We start from the raw sequence: 17,635 nt of genomic DNA, 5'->3' as shown, positions 1-17,635 counted from the left end.
CCTGTAATCTAGTTCAATTGAATTAAACCGTATAACGGGCTGGGCCTGGTGTCACGAACCAACCATATGTACAGGCCCAGTGGGGCACAAGACAGAACTGCAGGAACCGCACGAGGCCCACACGGTAGCCGTGGGGGCCGGGCGATCAAGGGTAGACTTGGGTAGCTGGCTACCCAAGGCGATCAAGGATAGCTCTTGGTAGACTGCGATCATAGGCGATCATGAACGCTCTACCAAGTATATAGTCACTCGTTCTGGAGGACTCTGGGAGTTCTCCAGTGAGCAACTCAAGTGCAAGATTGTCAGTACCTTTGGACATTGCTTATTGTGACCCTTTGGCTTCACCGAACCTCACCCCGTTATCAAGTTATAACCTTCAGGATCCCTTTCAAAAGTTGGGGCTTGAGATTCGTCACATCTGGTCAGCTCGCACATACAAGATCGATATTGCTACAACGAGAGCAAGAGCTAGATGACAGGAACGGGCGTGCAACCAGACTTTAAGTACTGGAGCAGAGGCTCATGCGTAAGCGTGACCACAGATATATGCATCAGACTCATGACGTATGCATAACCGCAGGCATATGACATAACCATGAGAATTAGAACGGGGAATCCCGTGACAATGATATACAAGCGAGGCACTGAGGGCGCTGCAAATACTACTCAATTTTACTAATCAAAAGCTAAGGAAAGGAAGAAGTAAATAATATAGAATATGTATCTGTAGCATAACAAGGTAGCTAGGCGCAGGGACTACCTTTCCTTATAATCACAGTATATAACTACTATTCTAAGCTATATTAACGTTATACCTATTATAGAGTTAGTTTCGTCGAAGTTATAGAAGTCGTGATTCGAGATACTATATTCCGCTCATATACTAGTAATTAGTTGAAACTATAGTTCGATAATTACAAGGTCTTCGCAGTGGCCTCTCCAATAGTTATATACGTAATCAAAATACGTCTTTAGCTCTAGACATTATATAACGAAGTGGTTCAGTCGAGTAGATATTGAACAATAGCCTCTTCTTCAATTTTCATTAAATTCACATGGCCGTAAAGCTATCGGACTTCGTAATCTTTCCCATTATTCTATTTATTACCATAGAGGACATTATAGATTTCTGTAGCGCATCTGATACTAAGCGCGGTATTGATCAAATCGCATTGATTATGAGAAGAACTCGGCTTTCTAGGAATGTCAGAGGCTGCGCAGTAAATCCTTGTGCTAATTAGACTAAAAGATCTGCTAATGCAATGATCATTGCATTGCTACGCAACTACTTGCTTAAGTATTCTCTCTCCCAGGGCCTCAGAGGGTCTCTGCCATGGACTCTGATAAGGAAGCTATCAAGTATTCTTATAGTAAAAAAAATGCGTATTAAAGTTAGATAGTTATAGTGAGGGAAAATGAGTTCAAACTCGTAGAGTGTCCGAGCTAACAGTAGATTACATTACTCATATAACCTGATTTAAAGCTATATTTCTTGCCAAATTAAGTATGGCGAATTCTAGAAATTTCGAAATTCTCATTGCCCTTTTTCATTTCAGTTTCATTTATTGCCGTTGAGATCCGTAACCCTAGTGGAGAATAGCGCTCAGGGGAGTCACTCAGGTGACTCTGCTTGGCGGAATGCCGCACGGACCAATCAAGATTGCATCACAGTTGATGCCCCACCATGGTTGATTGGCCGACAGCCCCGAATTTCGGTTCTGATTTCGAAGATCATCAACTGGCGGCGACTGGAGCAGAAGTTTCCTCCACATCTACATTTCGTCGCTGCCTGGTCTTTGCCCTTTTCCAAACGAACCTTCTCCCGCTTGTACTCCTCCCCTCGTTTGCGGCTCTGGTCACCATCTCTATCGCATACGCTTACCCCCCATACCGCACCAGACAAGCTTTGAGCAGTCAAGATGGGCGAGTCTCGGTTCGTTTCTACCCGATTCGCGCCTGGCATCGCGGCTTGCGATCGACACTGCCCCGGACGCGCACTGACACGCCATCTGTTCCCAGGCAAGAACTCATTCAATGGCTGAACAGCCTCCTCCAGCTCAACATGACCAAGGTCGAGCAGTGCGGCACGGGGTAGGTCCCGAGTCCCTGCCCCGCGGTGGGGAAGCGGAAGACGAGTAAGCAAGCCAGGCTAACCATGCAACCTACGACAAACAGCGCCGCCCTCTGCCAGGTGTACGACAGTATCTTCCTTGACGTGCCCATGTCGCGCGTCAAGTTCAACGTCAACACCGAATATGCATACCTCCAAAATTTCAAGATCCTGCAGAGTATGTTTGCCAAGCTCGAGTACAGCTCTGTCAGCTGGCGTGGGTTCCTGACAAGATGACCGCGTAGGCACCTTCACGAAGCATCACATCGAACGATCCATCCCCGTGGAGTCGCTTGTCAAGTGCAAGATGCAGGACAACCTCGAGTTCCTGCAGTGGACAAAGAAGTTTTGGGACCAGTACTACCCGGGCGGCGAGTACGACGCCGTTGGCAGAAGGAAAGGCGCGCCGCTGCCTTCGGCTGGCGCACCGGCTCCCCGGACGACCAGCGGTGCTGCGAGACGCCCCGGCGGCACAACTCCGACGACAGGCCCCCGTGCTGGTACCGTCAAGCCCGCCGGTGGTGCTGCGACTGCGGCACTGCAGCAGGAGAACAACACGCTCAAGGAAACGGTCGTCGGGCTCGAGCGGGAGCGCGACTTCTACTTTAGCAAGCTGCGCGACATTGAGCTTCTCATCCAGCAGGCTGTCGAGGAGGACCCCGAACTTGAGAAGCAGGAGGATGGTCTGATCAAGCAGATCCAGACCATCCTCTACTCGACCGAGGAGGGCTTCGAAATTCCCGATTCGGAGCAGGTGGACGACCAGGAGACGTTCTGAACAGGCACACGATTGACGTTGGCAAGCAGGGCGAAAATACAGAGGGATAGACCGAGTGTGATGAGAGTTTTGAGGAGGTAATTTATTGGCTACGGGTGCGCCCCGACCAGCATGATGTATATGACACGGAGCGCGGTTGGGAATGGCTACGGGACTTCTCTTGGGATGTATCCTCCCTCTATACCCCTTGTTTGGTGCTGCTCCATGGTCGTTCCTTGGCCTTTTAGCTTAGCCCGCGCGCAATGGACCGTCTGTGAGAACATGTAGGGTAAAGGCGATTATTGACGCCACGACAGTCCTTGCTGTTAATTGATGTCTGATGTTCGCTTGCTGATGATGCATCTGAGAGTAGGTGGAGGCAGATAAACCGCAATGTACCGACAGCAGCCTGGCTTCATAATCGATACCCAACCAGGTCCCGCTCCAATACCTGGTAATCAGCAACACCGGCTTTGTGTGCACTCCGTAATTGCGATAAGCTCACCGGGCATGAATGTGAAGACGGGACGGGAGTTTCCATTTTGAGTGTCGGTTGTTGGATGAGTGGGGCTGGTGGGGCCGTGCCAAGCCAGCCGGGCCGGCCCAACGCGGCGCTCGATGACACAAGTGATCTCGTTCCCAGCGGTCACCTGCCAGGCATCATTTATCGTCAAACAACAGGTTCGACACCTCCGTTCATCTGGTTTTGGCATTTCATACCTCGGGATATTCGTACACTGCACATTTGTCCACTCTTTTCTCCTATACTTTACTGCTACACCAGTCCGCCTGCTATACCTTCTCTAGCTCCTTTCAACTGACGTCTTATCCAGAGGCTCGTACCTGTCCGGGAAACATCGACCAACGCTCCGGCCATCCCGGTGATTGCGCGTCGCTGTTTAGCGCTTGATCCGTCCCTTAATTGCCATTCGAGGAGATATCTTACACCATCAAGTTTCGCCGACAAGTCGAGAACATAACGCCAATTCCGTTCCCGCCAAACCCCCCTCGTATAATTACAAGCCGACGAGAACTACGAACAGAACTGAACCCAACCCACCACCGGCATGGCGCCCCCGCTGGAGATCTCCATCCCCACCACCTCCCTACACACCCCCTTCGCAGACTCGCCCTCCAAAAAACCCTACACCCTCTACAACATCACGATCCGCCTGCCGCTGAAATCCTTCGTCGTGCAAAAGCGCTACTCGGACTTCGCCGCCCTCCACCAATCCCTCACCTCCCAGGTCGGCTGCCCACCGCCCGCCCCGCTCCCCGCAAAGTCCTGGTTCCGCTCCACCGTCAACTCGCCCGAGCTCACGGAGCAGCGCCGGCAGGGGCTCGAGAGGTATCTCCGCGCCATCGCCGAGCCGCCCGACCGCCGCTGGCGCGACACGAGTGTCTGGAGGGCGTTTCTGAACCTACCTTCCGCTAATGGAGCGTCGGTGTCGGGGTTGAGTGCGGAGGGGAGGGTACCCGCCATTGGTTTGAGGGAGGCGAATCTCGCGGCGGCGAGCGACCCGGCGACATGGCTTGATCTAGTCAAGGAGATGAAGAGGGAGTTAGGAGTGGCGAGGGCGGCGCTGGATAGGCGGGAGAGAGTTGGTGAGATGGGGGAGCAGCTTGAAGCTGAGGCGCAGGCGAGGAAGGCGCTGATCAAGGCGGGGAGTTTGATGGGCCCCTTGGAGGAGGGGCTGAGTATGATGAAGGAGGCTGGGAGGCTGGGGGCGGGAGAGTATAACCGGCGCAGGGACGCGCTGGAGGCAGCCAAGAGGGATAGGAGTCTATCGGAACAACTAGCTGCGGAACTGGCGAGGAGCGGAAGGGGCGGGCGGGAGCAGGGTGTTGCGAGCGAGAGTGGAAGGGCCAAGTTGATACCGCAAACTCCGGTGGGGAGGCGGCTCGGGAAAGTCCTGCAGGAGACGGACGAGACAAGGGAGCGGGAGAATGTGGGAGTGTTGCAGCTGAATGAGGACAAGATCAAGGAGCAGGATGAACGGGTGAAGCAGCTGGGAGCCGTTGTCCACAGCCTCCACCGGACGGGGGACATGATCCACAACGAGCTCGTCTATCAGGTCGAGATGCTGGACGAGACGAATGCACTGGCGGATCGCGTCCAGCGGAAGGTCGATGTCGGCAATAGGCGGACCAAGAAACTGTGACGGGAACCGCCGCCTCCCAATGAGATTGACAGGGTTACGGACGCTTCGTCGGTGACTTCTGGCGGCAGTGACATGTCCGAGGTAGCTGCTATCGCGACGCCGCAGGAGAAGACGGAGGAGCAACATGTGGGAGGCGGCTCGACCAACGCCGCGCTGTCGTTGATGGTGAAATTCGTTTCGGCCGGCGTTCAAAGTGCTGTGATGTTGGAATGGGTTCTGGTCAGGGTATCTGAGGCACTGGCTTGAGCTGTCGAGCTGGGAATGCTCATGGCTCAGCCCGCTCGTTGAGGGTTGCTCTCTGGGATCATTGGGGTTACAAGAAGGCACGGCAATGGAGCGGTAGATCATATCCAGCATGTGTTTGCAACAGGTTTACTGGCACAGTGGTTATTCGATTTCTATCATTATCTTGAATGTATACATCTAGCGTCGCCAGAGATTCCTGCTCCCTAGGCCCCCTTCGCGGTGTTACTACTCAGTACCTAGGAATGTGCCATAGGTCTCCCCACTGCTCTGGAACCTCATAGTATCGGAGTATACAAGGAGACTTATGTGATACCGTATACTACGAACCCAAGAGCCAGGATGGATACTGACTGACATACCTAAAACGGGCCCACTCGCTGACAGAATTATCGGCGGACATGTCGGAACATGGTCGAGTTCTACAGAATATCTAAGGTACCTATCATGAGAGGACTCTGGCTTCATATGCCGCGGTTCTCCCTCTGTTCTGGGCATCTGGCACAAGGGCGCCAAATCACTGTTGGCATTTACCCTCGCTAGCATTTCAGCAATGAGGGGGATACATGACTCAGTTGAGTACAGGTATGGGCATAAAAGACACAGATCCGTATGGCAATGAGCTATCATTAGGTTGTATCCATACAATCCGTACGGACGTACAAAATCATGTTTGACAACATCCCGTGGATGTGGCTATAGAGCCAAGCACCAGATGTACCCCTCATAGGAAGTGGCTGGCGATGTGATGTGCTGGCGGCTTTGCGACGTCACCCCACGATGGGACCACATGCACACATGCACTGGGTGTTGCTCGGCAACGCCAAGTTGAGTTAGTGTAGACAGCAAACGCCATGCGATTGAGACGTTTTGCTTGTCGCTTCTGGCTGCGTGAAATCGGCACAAAGTCGCCACTTGTCCTTCACCTAAGATGAGATACTCAATGCCTCAAGATGCACAGATCATCAAGTCTAAAAGCAAGGCGGACCGGTTGACAAACTTGAATGCGAAAGGAAAGGAGGCTGGGTGGTCGGGGACTTTGTTCCCCCGTTTCCCACACTGTGCCAGGCGGGACCGAAGCCGCGAATTTGCGAATTCGCTGGACCATTCAGGGTCCTGTTCCCTGGCTTCGCGATTCGCCGCACAAGTGGGGGCGTCATAGCCTGTCAAAGTGGTCAGCCTGCAGAAATCCATCGGATTGGATACACCACAAGCCCCCCTCCACGTTGAGGAGGTTGGCCAGCGTCTTTTGCGCTTTCTTTGTTGTACGGAGAGTGCTTGCCCATTCGTTGTTTGCCCCTTGGTGACGCGTGTTGAGACGACGGATCCGCGGGGAGAAAAGAGGGGAAGTTGAGGATCCGGCCGTCGCCATGGCAGTGTCCAATGGAGGGCAACTGTTGGGTTGATGAAAGCGGTTCCATGGTGTTCAGGGTCCGTCGGCTACCCGAGGAGGTAGCATGGGACTTCCTTGCCTCATCTGAGTCCAGCCGGGCCTCCCTTCTGAAGTCGACCATGGATTCTGGACCATCCGTAAGCATTGCGGAGACAAAACAGTGTTGGCTCAGCGAGACTTCGACACAGGACAAATGACATTCGTAGTGATCTGGCGCATACTCAAACTGGGCAGGAACATGGAATGAAGCGGGAGGGCCCGGTAAGGTGCGGGATGCGCGGGAGGAACGGCTATGTGCCTCGTCGTCACCTTGTTGGGACGGTTGGGCTGCAAATGGACCGTGCGCCACACCAATTCTACTTCCATAAGCTACCAAAACTAAAAGTAAACAGAGCAGCGCCCAGAGGCCACCATCGCTTGCGCAAACCTGCAACCCGACCGTGAAAAAAGTTTCCACCCTGTTGTGATTTCAAGATTTCAAGTCGCTTTTCCGGTTCCAAGATACTCGATGCACGACACTCGACTCCAGCGACAGCGACACTGGTACCAATCGTAATAAGTGCGGGGGTGGGAACGACGAACACTCTTTGGAGATCTGACGAGGCCTCTGCTATTCGGCCCGCTTGCAACTGAGCGCAGTTGTGGTCTGCGTTTGCGGCTTTGCTTGTGTGCGTCCGGCGTTGGGTGTCTTGCATTTTCTTGTCTGGTGAGTCGCTCTCCCATGGACTTTTCCATCATGCTATCGCGGCATCGAAGCTAACAAACCCCATACTCCCAGTTTGTCATGGCTTTACGATCCTTATGACGTTTCAGAGATACCACGAGAGTTCAATTCTTCTTCGATTTGCCGTCAGCAACCTAATACCGTTCCCGGCGCCGCGCGACTCAACGCTCCATCCTCTGGAAAGGCCGACTGACCTTTTCCTAGGCCGGCTGGCCGCTCACACAAGATGAGCCAGCCACCGCCTCCTCCGCCCCCGCATGGGGAAAACCCCAGGACAACGGCCGGTGGCTCCGGTCTCCCGCCTGGGAAGTACGACGTCTTCATCATACCTGAACATTCGGCCGGCTCGGGCTTCCTCTACCTCCCCTCGCTCAAACCGCAATGGAACAGCTTCATTGCAGGCGTTGTCAGCACCCTAGCTGTTGTCATCATGACGAACCTCGCCAGCCCGGTGGTGATGAGCATGTTCAGTAGCCCAGACAGGATGTGGTCTTTCCTATGGGTGACCATGGTGGCATGTGTTGGCATTGCCGCTTTTTTGTTGGGTCGACATCGAAATGAGCCCACTGGGCGGCAGAATGGGGATGGTGGTAGGTTTGGGGGCCACCAGAAGCCTGGCGGGGGGTATGGAGGGAGACGGTCGTCATGGTATACTCCACCGCCTCAGCATGGCCCTCCGCCAAACCAGCCACCGCCTACTCCACCTCCACCACCCCCACCTCAGCCAGAAAACCCGGGCGACGGCGCAGGACCCTATCAGTCCTGGCAGGAGCAGCCAAGGCAGCAGTCACAGCCAGAGCCGCAGCCCCAGGCCCAGCCCCGTCCCCAACCCCAACCCCAACCTCAGGCTCAAGCTCCCCCTCCGCCTCAACCCCCACCACAGGGCCAGCCCCAACCAGAGCCCAAGCCAGCACCTCCAGAGCCAAAGCGGGAGGAACCAAAGGAGGAGCCCAAACCGAAGGCGGGCCCCCCTCCAGAGCCGAAGCCGCAACCACAAGCGCCGCCCCCTCGACCGGCATCGGCAAAGTCAGAAGCCCCAAAGGGCGCCTGGGAAAAGGCAAGAGAGGAAATGAGAAGAAGAGAGGAAGAGCGGAAGGCCAAAGAAGCCGAAGCCAAGAGGAAGGAAGACACGGCCCGCCGACTACGCGAGCTGCGTGAGCGGGAGGCCAGGGAGCGCGAGAAGCGGGAGAGCGAAGCCCGGGAACGCGAGCTGAAGGAGAAGCTGCGCAAAGAGCAGGAAGCGAGGGAACGAGAGCGTCTCGAACGGGAAGTACGGGAGAAGATCGAGAAGGAGCTGCGTGAAAAGGTTGAGAGGGAGGCCAAAGAACGAGAGGCAAGGGAGCGGGAGGCTAGGGAGCGCGAAGCCAAGGAAAAGGAAGAGGCTCGAAAGCGGGAAGAAGAACGGCAACGAGCCGAAAAGGAGCGACAGGCTGCCAGGGAACGGGAGCGGAAGGAGCGTGAAGAGCGCCTGGCTCGGCTCCGCAAGGAACAAGAAGAGAGAGAGAAAAAGGAGCGGGAAGCCAAGGAGACGCAGGAGCGTAATAGGGCGACCTACGCCTACTCGTCGGTTGGCGAAAAGACGAGTATGTGGCCGAACGGCAAACCGCCAAGCGTCGCCCCGTCCCAAGCTGCATCCACTCCACCACCACCCAGGCCGACACCATCACCAACACCTCCATCCCCGTCCAAACCCGCTCCCTCCCCCACCAGGCCCGCTCCATCGCCCACTAAATCTACAACTTCGGCCACTGGAACTGAAGACACCTACTCCTACCGACCGTACGACAAGCCCAAAAAACCAACTGCACGTAAGAAGTCGGTCTCGGATTTTTCCGAATCCTCGTGGGCCCCGTCCGCCTCGACAGCTCGCACCACGCCACCCCCGTCCACGCGCGGGCCCTACACCACCAACGACCCGCAAAAGATCATCATCAAGGCCGTCTACGGTTACCTCAACCAATTCTCCAAGACGCCCGCCTCCCAGCTCATCTCGGGCGTCGGCCCGGTCACGGACGGGCTCATCCTGCGCATCACGTCAGCGGGCCTTTTTGTGGATGACGACGTGCGCGGCGTCGCCCAGCGCGAGTGGGACATCAAGGCCTGGACCCTCAAGCTCGTCGAGGTCTGGTGCCCTGTCCACGCCGTCCAGGGCCAGGCGGGCAACACGCCCGGCAGCGTACCGACGAACCACCCGTTCTTCAAGACCATGCCGCAGAGCGCGCGGCGGGCGGCTGAGCGGGGGGCCACCAAGACGATGCTCGGTGAGGAGGCGGTGGCGTGGATTGACGAGTTTGGGAGGGTTTGCGATGGGAACTGTCGTAGGAGTAAAGGGTCGTCTGCGGCTGGTGGTAGTGGGGAGGAGAAAGGGAAGGGGCTGCATTTGATCCGGGCCACGATTAGAGATCAGGAGGGCAAGAGGTATCTGTTTGTTGTCGGCGAGGAGGAGGCGTGGAAGATTGCGGGCGGGTTGGCCGCCCTCAGGGGCAGCAGCCAGGTCAGGGCGCTCAGCATTGCTGGCTTCAGTGGCATGGAGTCCAAGACGTTGTTGGATACGCTGGGGTGGACTTCTTGAGGGGAGTATCCCTCCATGCAGTCTGAGAACAGAGGACGGAAGTGGTGGAGGAGGGACGGGCCGCACAAGCGGAATGGAGAGAGCTCCTGGGACTCCGTGCTTGAGAACCAATGGTTGTGGGCAATGACAATTCTTGGCAGCCTGAGGCTCAAGCGAAGGCTTGCAAGTCTTGAATTGCGTGACTGAAACGTGGAGATGCTGGGATAACAAGATGGATGACAGGTTCAGTTTGTCAGATTTCAGGTTGAATGTGGTGCGCATGATACCATTCGGCATTTACCATTCTCACGAAAAAGGGCAATGAATGGGCGATGAATGATGGAAATGGAGGAAAGGATGGAGGAGGCTGTGGCTTGAGATATTCATTGTTCATGTTTTCCGATGTTTTTGTTGGCGTCGTGTCATTTTCAAGTCTTTGCGTTTTCTCAATCTCTGTCGTCGTTGATTCTTTGAAACGATGTTTGTGTTGGTCATTACCCCGTCACTTAACCGGACGGGCATTGCATGGCATTTCTGGCGGAGCACAGCACACAAAACGGACAGGAAGAGTTCAGCATACCCGTAGGTGCTAGTTGCCCTACTTCGTTAAAATGGCCTACTCTCCTATAGAGAGTAGGTATAAAAGATCTAGACGCTATAATACTTGCTAGATAGGACCTATATACTATTAGTTTATAAGGCTGTGCCCTATTATAGCTGTTAAGAGCATAAAATAACATATATTATTAGCGAGTCATAGATATCAGCAAGTGGTATGTCACGGATATGGCCGCATGCAGACTCGGGGGGGCGCGAAGGGAGCGTCCCGAGCTAATCATTTAGGACATGGGTATAGCCAATCACGAAGGGAGCGCGAAGTCCTGTCTCCGCTCCCTAAAGACAATGGGAGAAGGAGGTGTATTGTTGGAAAGCCAACAGCCACGAATGTGCCGCACCGTAGTATTTGGGTATCAAAAAGATGGGCAACCACTCAATTGATGATGATGTACCTGTCTGTGTTCTTCCAGAAGTTCCCTGCCTGTTCCTGATCCTGAGAATCCTGGTGCCAAGCCATTGGTCACCCCTGAACTGCCCTCTCTGACCACCTGCCAAATCCAACAGAATGGCTCGGGACGCTTTCCTCGCGCCCCCACCAGATTTCTGCATACGGCCATATTCGTGACACTAGGGCTAATGCTCTCTCCTAGAAACTAGAAGACGCTATCACGTAGAAAGTAAAACGAGAAGCATTGATACCGGAAGGCACCATGTAGAGTAGCCCCGCTGCAAAGGTCTGTGCGCGCTCAGCACCTCCATGCCAGTTTATTTTGCATGTAGGACGCGCGACACCGACTTCTCTGTCTGATTCTTCATTCTTCTTTCCAACAATTCAGTTACACCCATACCATGCCATCCCTCTGGTGCCTCCTGCATCAAGCATACTATACAATATAGGTCTTTACCCTAGTATGAGTCGAAGACTAGGCCAAACAAGACCCGACAGCTATAATGATCATAGCCCTCAACGAAGGTATTGCCACTCCTCCGAGCTCTAGTTTTCAGCTAGTGGACGAGCTCCTGAAAGCTAACCGAATAGCACCTAAGTTGGAGGAATGGCGTAGGTATATGCGTAAAGAAAACCCTAAGTTCACCCTTTTAGACAACTGACTCTTCCTATATAGTAGCAGACTAGTGCTGTTAGTGATTAGGTACCTATAGACCTGGGTTATCTAGGAGGTACACTCTTAACTGGTCATGGCGCATCTAGGGTATAAGAAGATAAGAGAGCTAGTAACCGCCCGCTACTAGTAGCTGAGAATAAATAGCGATATCGCTATCTTTATCGATATCTATATATGATGCCGATCCTCAAAGTACCTATACGATAACACCTCTAGGCTACTACAGCCAATTCTCTCACTATAATGGGCGTAGCAGTACCTAGTTATAGACTTCAATAAGTTATCCTCTAATCGCTATAGGTTCGATAATCCTCTAGTAATAATCAACCTGTCACGGCAATTGCGCCGTGCCTGCCAGGACCCACGGGTGGGGCCCAGCGTGTGGGGGCCGTGACATGGCGCTGCAAATACTACTCAAATCTGCTAATCGAAAGCTGAGGAAAGAAAGAAGGAGAAGATACAGGATACGCGTCTACGGCGCAAGAAGCCAACTGGGCGCACCGGCCACCTTTCCTCACAGGGCCAATGGTTACGGCGCTCGCTGCGTAAGAAGTAGGACTGTAGGCCAACGATATCCTTGGCTACTAAAGCTCAAGGCGAGGTTTTTTAGAGGGGGGAGGTTGTGATGAAAAGCGCACGCTGGACTCATACTCTCATCGGTAGGTCATCGGTGGGTGACCTATGCGCCCACTCATCTTTCTCGCGTCGTAGACGCGTATTCTGTATACTCTCCCTCTCCCTTTCCTTAGCTTTCGATTAGCAGAATTAAGTCGGTATTTGCAGCGCCCAGTGCCTCGTCTTGATGCTACTTGTCTCTCACAGTGAGCTTTATAGACGATATCAACCTCCTAGCCTTTAGCTGAGGGCCCTAGGCCAACTGCTAGCCACTAGAAGAGGCCTAGAAGACCTGTATGCAGTGAGCTAAGTCTAGAGAGATGGTCTTTGCTAGAAAAAAGAGCGAGCTGGTTCACTTCAATTAAGGCCGAAGGCAGTGGCCAAATCTAGTTAACCCGGCTCATCTATAGAGCTGTCACGGGTAGTGACAGTGTGAGGTTCATGTGCGCAACTCCTGGTTCGACTGGACAGTTCGAACCACGGTCCCTCTTTTGAGGGTGTTACGCAGTGATCAGTTGCGCCCACTCGTGACAAGAGCCCAGGCTTCGATACTATACAGCCTATACCCTCGAGCTGATTTCTTAGGGTCTGGCTAGGTTAAAGACTAGATTGGTGGGCGTATCGAGAAGCTATCGAACGAAAACTAATAACACAGGACTTTGCACTATCTAGAATAGCTGTTAAGACTTAGGGCCTAGCTCTAGCCAAGGCCCGAGAAGTCTATACTAAGTGTATTTGCAGTGCCTTAGCCTACAGGGCTTCAAGCTTCTATAGGCCTACTGTTGGATTTGGCAGGTGGTCAGAGAGGGCAATTCAGGGGTGACTAATGGCTTGGCACCAGGATTCTCAGGATCAGGAACAGGCAGGGAACTTCTGGAAGAACACAGACAGGAACATCATCATCAATTGAGTGGTTGCCCATCCTTTTGATACCCAATTACTACGGTGCGGCACATTCGTGGCTGTTGGCTTTCCAACACCTACGCCTATTAGGGGTCAGCCATAGTATGACGGAAAGCGCACCCTGGACTCATGCTCTCTTCAGTGGGTCATCGGTAGGTGGCCTGTACGCCCACTTATTCTTCACGCGTCGCAGACCCGTATCCTGTATATTCTCCTCTTCCTTTCCTTAGCTTTCGATTAGCAGAATTGAGTCGGCATTTGCAGTGCCCAGTGCCTCGCCTTGATGCCACCTGTCTCTCACAAGCGTCACTATCTTCTCCTCGATAGATAACCACTATACAGGGAACAGTAAGCACAGGACACTAAATAAATACTCCTGAGCCAAAACCCCCTATCCGTCCATGATACAAAGCCATCCAACCCTGGGTATCCTCAACCGACAATGCTATCGATTTCTCATTAATAGAAGTCTGCAGCACAGCTACATCTGTCGCTCCATATCCTCCAGTAAATGCTGTTCCGCATGTCCATTCACAAGCACCGCTTCCCTACCGTACTTCAAATGCTGCTCTCGACCGTGTCCCTGATGATACCAATACCCCTTCTGCCGTCTCAACCCAAACGACCAACCGAGTCTCAACCAGGCCCGATGCCACCACCACCCCTTACCACTCCGCTTCATCCCACCGACCCCGTCCCTCATGTCGTTTTCCTTAGAAGCATCCCCATCGAAGCTCCCCAGATACCTCTCAAAGAGCCTCGGCACCACAACCCACTGGATCCCTAACCTCCCGACAAAATCCACCGCATGCCCCAAAAAAGCCCACGCAATAAACGACCAGTCGAGCACATCCATCCGCCCGACCCCAGCCATGGCGACCCGGGAGAAGGTATACAGCGATACCAGTGCCAGGTGCAGCACATCCCAGACCAGTCTCACCTCCACCCCGGGAAATAAGAACATTTGCACCAGAAACACCGAGTGCAGCCCCAACTTGGCAACGACAGCGGCTTTCGCGAGGAGTGTGAGACGAGACAACATCGTTGCGCACAGCGCAATCGCCAGGCCGACACACCCCGACGCGACGAGCCCGTCAAGGGCGGTGATGGCTAGGTAAGCTGATACAGGCGTGATTGCTTCGGCGAAGGGGGTTCGGGTAGGGAGGGGGAAGAGGTAGGTTGCTGGCTCTGTTCGTGTTTTAGAACGAGGTAGGGGCGGGGGAGGGGGCCCAGGATGGGAGGGATACTGACCTCGTTCGATGACCAGTTGCCAGGTTTCAGGGAGTGGTTGGGCGGTAAGGGTTGGGCTGTATTTTGAGGGGGATTGTAGGGAGTCGCCTTTGCCGGTGACGCAGGATACTGTCAGGGGACAGTCGTATACGGTGCGTAGGATTGCTCGGTGGTGGTTCACAAAGGCGGACGCGAGGTTACCGTCCAGATAACTTGTTGTTCGCTTGCTCGCTGTCTCTAGGTCGGTTGTGCCATATGTCTCGTCTTCGACCAACTCGAACGAGTTCTCGTAGCCCGATTCCAGGTTGTGATGATAAAGCTTTCTGACGTTGGAGACGACTCGCCGGACGCGAAACAGTGCTCCGGCAAAGGTCTTGGGGGCGGCGGCCAAACCGTCGATATGACCGTCCGATACCCGGCCGAGTTCTGATTCCAGCTGAATGGCGATGCAGTAGGGACCGATGTCCGGTGTCGCGAATTCATCCATCTCCCCCTCTTGCCGGTGGATGACAACAGAATACCGCTCTGCTGAGGAGACATCCCATAATGTGAATGTGCAGCTCGAAAAGGGGTCGACCTCGCCAGTACACACGAAAACGGCGATTTTCCTTCGGCTGACGGTATTGTTAGGTAAATACAGATCGTCTTTGATGGATCGGAGATTTGTGAACGTCGAGCCAAACGTCAGTTTCTGCCTCGAGGGATAGAGGGGCAACCAGCGGTCACGATGGTTCCTCGATGGGTTATGCCTTGGCCCATCCAGGTTGAATAGTAAGGAGACGGGGATGCCGTCCATGCTCCGCAAGATGCATGACATGCGCTCTGCTGACTTGGAGAGTCGCATAAGTGGCCCCGAATGGAAGCCAAGAAGGTTGGCCATGATGATGTGCATGTCGCCTGGGACCGTCGTCGCTCTCCTGCTCAGTTCATTCCAAATCTGAACAAAAAGCGTGCAAAAGTCGGGCGCCAGTCTCCCTTTGCCAAGGGCAGCCCTGCTGGGCTTGACTCCGTTCGCAAACGCCGACCGAAACTCTTCGCTGAGAGACCGCGTCAGGCTCTTGACCATCGACGCGCTAATGTCGACACCCATTGGGGAACTGCCGTGCGCTAACTGCATCATCTCCGTTCGCGGTTTTTGAGAGAGCATCCTCCCAGCCCAGTCCGCAGGGCGAGTGAGCGCCTCTAGCCAGGCGAGTCGTTTCCGCCTAGCAGTTGCAGTGTCTGCGGCCAGCCTCTGCTTTGGTTGCGGTGAAAAGGCGTCAAAAGTGCCATCAGAACACTGCACCTCGCACGCAGAGGCCAGCGCCGCCTCCTGAAATGTCCAGGATCTCCCCACCCAAGGGCTCACAGCAAACCTCGCAAATTGTTCGAGACTATCCGAATCCACTACTGATGTCCGCTCCATCGTCGAGTCCAACGCCAAGATTCGATCAGCTGCTTGGTAGACGGCGGGCAGTTTGTTGATGGCACGGAGTCTCAAGAACGCAGTTGGCCCCCCAGGAGGCATGCATAGAGCGTCAATCCAGAGATACCTCGGCCGTCGCACCCTTGTCGACTGGAAACCCGTATCAAGGGAGCTCAGAAGGTTAAAGTCAGCATCCCGGTCGCCGGTCCGTCTCAACGGCTTCAGTTCGCTCATGTGCGCATGGAGGCGCCGAAGCTGGCATTCGGGTAGCGCGTTGGTGTTTGCATTGCCGATCCCTTCGGACCATACGTGGGACACTACGACGAAACGGGTCCAAGCAGTCATCCTGGTGACTTCCATCCTGACTCCCGAGTTGGAAGAACCCCTCAGCCGAATCAGGGGGACGCCGCCGTCCTCGATGATAGCACGGATTTGATCCATCGGGGCTGACTTGGGCTGGCATAGACAGCCCCGGCGGGCGTGCTTCGGGACGTAAGTGAAGATGTCGGCATTGCTGGCGACGCACTCATCATCTGAGCAACTCTGGTGACTCAGACCGGGGGAGTAGGTTCGAAAGAGCCGAGTGAAGTAATAGGCGAGCGCGTAGTTGTAAGAAGTGAGGGCCTTGCGCGCGTAAAACGGGCACCAACCGCGCAAGCGCAGCACATCTAACAGCAACTGCGCACTGGGAGGGAGCGTCTGCTTGCCGGGGGTGTCTCTCGCCGGCACGAATTCGCGGCACAGGCGGGTGACAGGTGACGGCCACGGGCGGAGAGACTCGTCCAGGTCGCCGCGAGCTAGATCCCACAGCACGCTCCTCAATGTAATGCAGAGCACCTTGACAGACAAGATGATGGTCGGGGTGGGCTTCACATGGCTCTGTGACACCTTGTCAAAATCCTCGGCCAGCTGGCTGACGGCGTCGAGGAACCTGGCGTGCTCGTAAAACACCTGCTTTTGGTCCTCCGTCTCGGGTGCATCTCGAGCCGTCGAGCCCTGGGCTGTGATGGCATGGGCGGCGAGCCACTCATTGAGCAGAGGGAGCAGGGGCTTTGCGGAGACGCTCCGCGAGACCTGAAATTCGCGATAGTCAATGGGCCTACCCAGAAACTCGGAGATGGTGCCAAAGTACAGCCATGACTGAGCTAGGGAAGCCAAGCGGGGAGAGGGCAGACTGGCCCATTGGTCGCCAAAGCCGTGTAACTTGGGGAAGTCCCAGAAATCGGTGCCAAAGACGTAGGGCGTGTCGGCGACGAAGGGTATATCGAGGGGCTCAACGCCGGAGGTGGGGTGTGGAAGAAAATCCATGTTCCGATCTACCTATACGCGGCCACCGGCGACGGTTGCAATTGCGGAGCCCAGGCACGGTGCCATGGTTCAGTGTGTATGAGAGCGCATTCAATCCATTAACTGGGAGTTTCGTCCAAAAATCAACAGGCGTCGACCGGTATGCTGGATGGGGGGCGGGCTGGGACTTCTGGCTACCGGGGAATGACAAACTGAATGCTTGAGCGCAAAGACCGAGAAACATGCAGTGAAGTAAGAAACAACGACGGAAGCAAACGATTCAACCCCCAAAGAACCGCAGCGGGAGATCGGGGTGCAGCTGCCTGCATGATCCTCAGTGCTCCTTCCTTATGAGTGCAATCCCACGCCTTTCCGCGGCACAGTCGCCGAGCTGAACCCGAGCGCATGCACCGTTTCCGGCGCTCAGAAGAGCAACCTGCAAGATCTGAACATGCTGGCGAATGCAACTTGCCGCGCTGATGAGTGCGAGAGGGGTGCTGGAAGGAGGGGGCGGCAGCGTTACATCGAACTTGATCAACCCCCAAATCAGCCAGCATCCTTCTACGTAAAGGT

At 54.6% G+C, this 17,635-nt stretch overlaps 5 protein-coding genes across 5 annotated transcripts; 3 read left to right on the top strand and 2 right to left on the bottom strand.

The window, feature by feature from the left end:
• Positions 1 to 1,789: 1,789 nt before the first annotated feature.
• Positions 1,790 to 3,157, top strand: N657DRAFT_646074 (uncharacterized protein). The gene is made up of 4 exons (XM_062793061.1): positions 1,790 to 1,933; positions 2,020 to 2,091; positions 2,176 to 2,288; positions 2,356 to 3,157. The coding sequence occupies exons 1-4, from the start codon at positions 1,920 to 1,922 to the stop codon at positions 2,886 to 2,888; spliced, it is 732 nt and encodes a 243-aa protein (XP_062647090.1). The 5' UTR covers positions 1,790 to 1,919; the 3' UTR covers positions 2,889 to 3,157.
• Positions 3,158 to 3,562: 405 nt separating this feature from the next.
• On the top strand, positions 3,563 to 5,512 carry N657DRAFT_646073 (Phox-like protein). The gene has a single exon (XM_062793060.1). The coding sequence runs from the start codon at positions 3,935 to 3,937 to the stop codon at positions 5,027 to 5,029; it is 1,095 nt and encodes a 364-aa protein (XP_062647089.1). The 5' UTR covers positions 3,563 to 3,934; the 3' UTR covers positions 5,030 to 5,512.
• Positions 5,513 to 6,061: 549 nt separating this feature from the next.
• Positions 6,062 to 7,047, bottom strand: N657DRAFT_456992 (uncharacterized protein). Its single transcript, XM_062787471.1, has 2 exons — positions 6,555 to 7,047; positions 6,062 to 6,435 (listed from the first exon to the last, which is right to left on the bottom strand). The coding sequence occupies exons 1-2, from the start codon at positions 6,808 to 6,810 to the stop codon at positions 6,221 to 6,223; spliced, it is 471 nt and encodes a 156-aa protein (XP_062647088.1). The 5' UTR covers positions 6,811 to 7,047; the 3' UTR covers positions 6,062 to 6,220.
• A 568-nt stretch (positions 7,048 to 7,615) lies between these two features.
• Positions 7,616 to 9,961, top strand: N657DRAFT_573828 (uncharacterized protein; the record flags this gene model as incomplete). Its single annotated transcript, XM_062788992.1, has 3 exons — positions 7,616 to 7,983; positions 8,170 to 8,645; positions 8,754 to 9,961. The coding sequence occupies 3 exons, from the start codon at positions 7,616 to 7,618 to the stop codon at positions 9,959 to 9,961; spliced, it is 2,052 nt and encodes a 683-aa protein (XP_062647087.1).
• A 3,379-nt stretch (positions 9,962 to 13,340) lies between these two features.
• N657DRAFT_646071 (uncharacterized protein) lies at positions 13,341 to 17,489 on the bottom strand. Its single transcript, XM_062793059.1, has 2 exons — positions 14,392 to 17,489; positions 13,341 to 14,328 (listed from the first exon to the last, which is right to left on the bottom strand). The coding sequence occupies exons 1-2, from the start codon at positions 17,081 to 17,083 to the stop codon at positions 13,622 to 13,624; spliced, it is 3,399 nt and encodes a 1,132-aa protein (XP_062647086.1). The 5' UTR covers positions 17,084 to 17,489; the 3' UTR covers positions 13,341 to 13,621.
• Positions 17,490 to 17,635: the final 146 nt, after the last annotated feature.

This window comes from Parathielavia appendiculata (assembly GCF_033297405.1).
Source record: "Parathielavia appendiculata strain CBS 731.68 unplaced genomic scaffold N657scaffold_7, whole genome shotgun sequence".
Taxonomy (NCBI): Eukaryota; Fungi; Ascomycota; class Sordariomycetes; order Sordariales; family Chaetomiaceae; genus Parathielavia; species Parathielavia appendiculata.
The sequence above is the reverse complement of the archived record's forward strand: the minus strand, read 5'-3'. Positions and strand labels throughout refer to the sequence as shown.

What these genes read in the sequence shown, in the direction of transcription:
- N657DRAFT_646074 (XM_062793061.1), top strand. An exon ending in GTCGAGCAGTGCGGCACGGG is followed by an intron (nt 2,092 to 2,175) that starts GTAGGTCCCGAG and finishes TACGACAAACAG; the next exon opens with CGCCGCCCTCTGCCAGGTGT. An exon ending in AAATTTCAAGATCCTGCAGA is followed by an intron (nt 2,289 to 2,355) that starts GTATGTTTGCCA and finishes ATGACCGCGTAG; the next exon opens with GCACCTTCACGAAGCATCAC.
- N657DRAFT_646073 (XM_062793060.1), top strand. Translation starts at nt 3,935, where the DNA reads ATGGCGCCCCCGCTGGAGATCTCCATCCCCACCACCTCCCTACACACC.
- N657DRAFT_456992 (XM_062787471.1), bottom strand. Translation starts at nt 6,810, where the DNA reads ATGCTTACGGATGGTCCAGAATCCATGGTCGACTTCAGAAGGGAGGCC. An exon ending in AAGGGGCAAACAACGAATGG is followed by an intron (nt 6,436 to 6,554) that starts GCAAGCACTCTC and finishes CCACTTTGACAG; the next exon opens with GCTATGACGCCCCCACTTGT.
- N657DRAFT_646071 (XM_062793059.1), bottom strand. Translation starts at nt 17,083, where the DNA reads ATGGATTTTCTTCCACACCCCACCTCCGGCGTTGAGCCCCTCGATATA. An exon ending in GCAACTGGTCATCGAACGAG is followed by an intron (nt 14,329 to 14,391) that starts GTCAGTATCCCT and finishes AAACACGAACAG; the next exon opens with AGCCAGCAACCTACCTCTTC.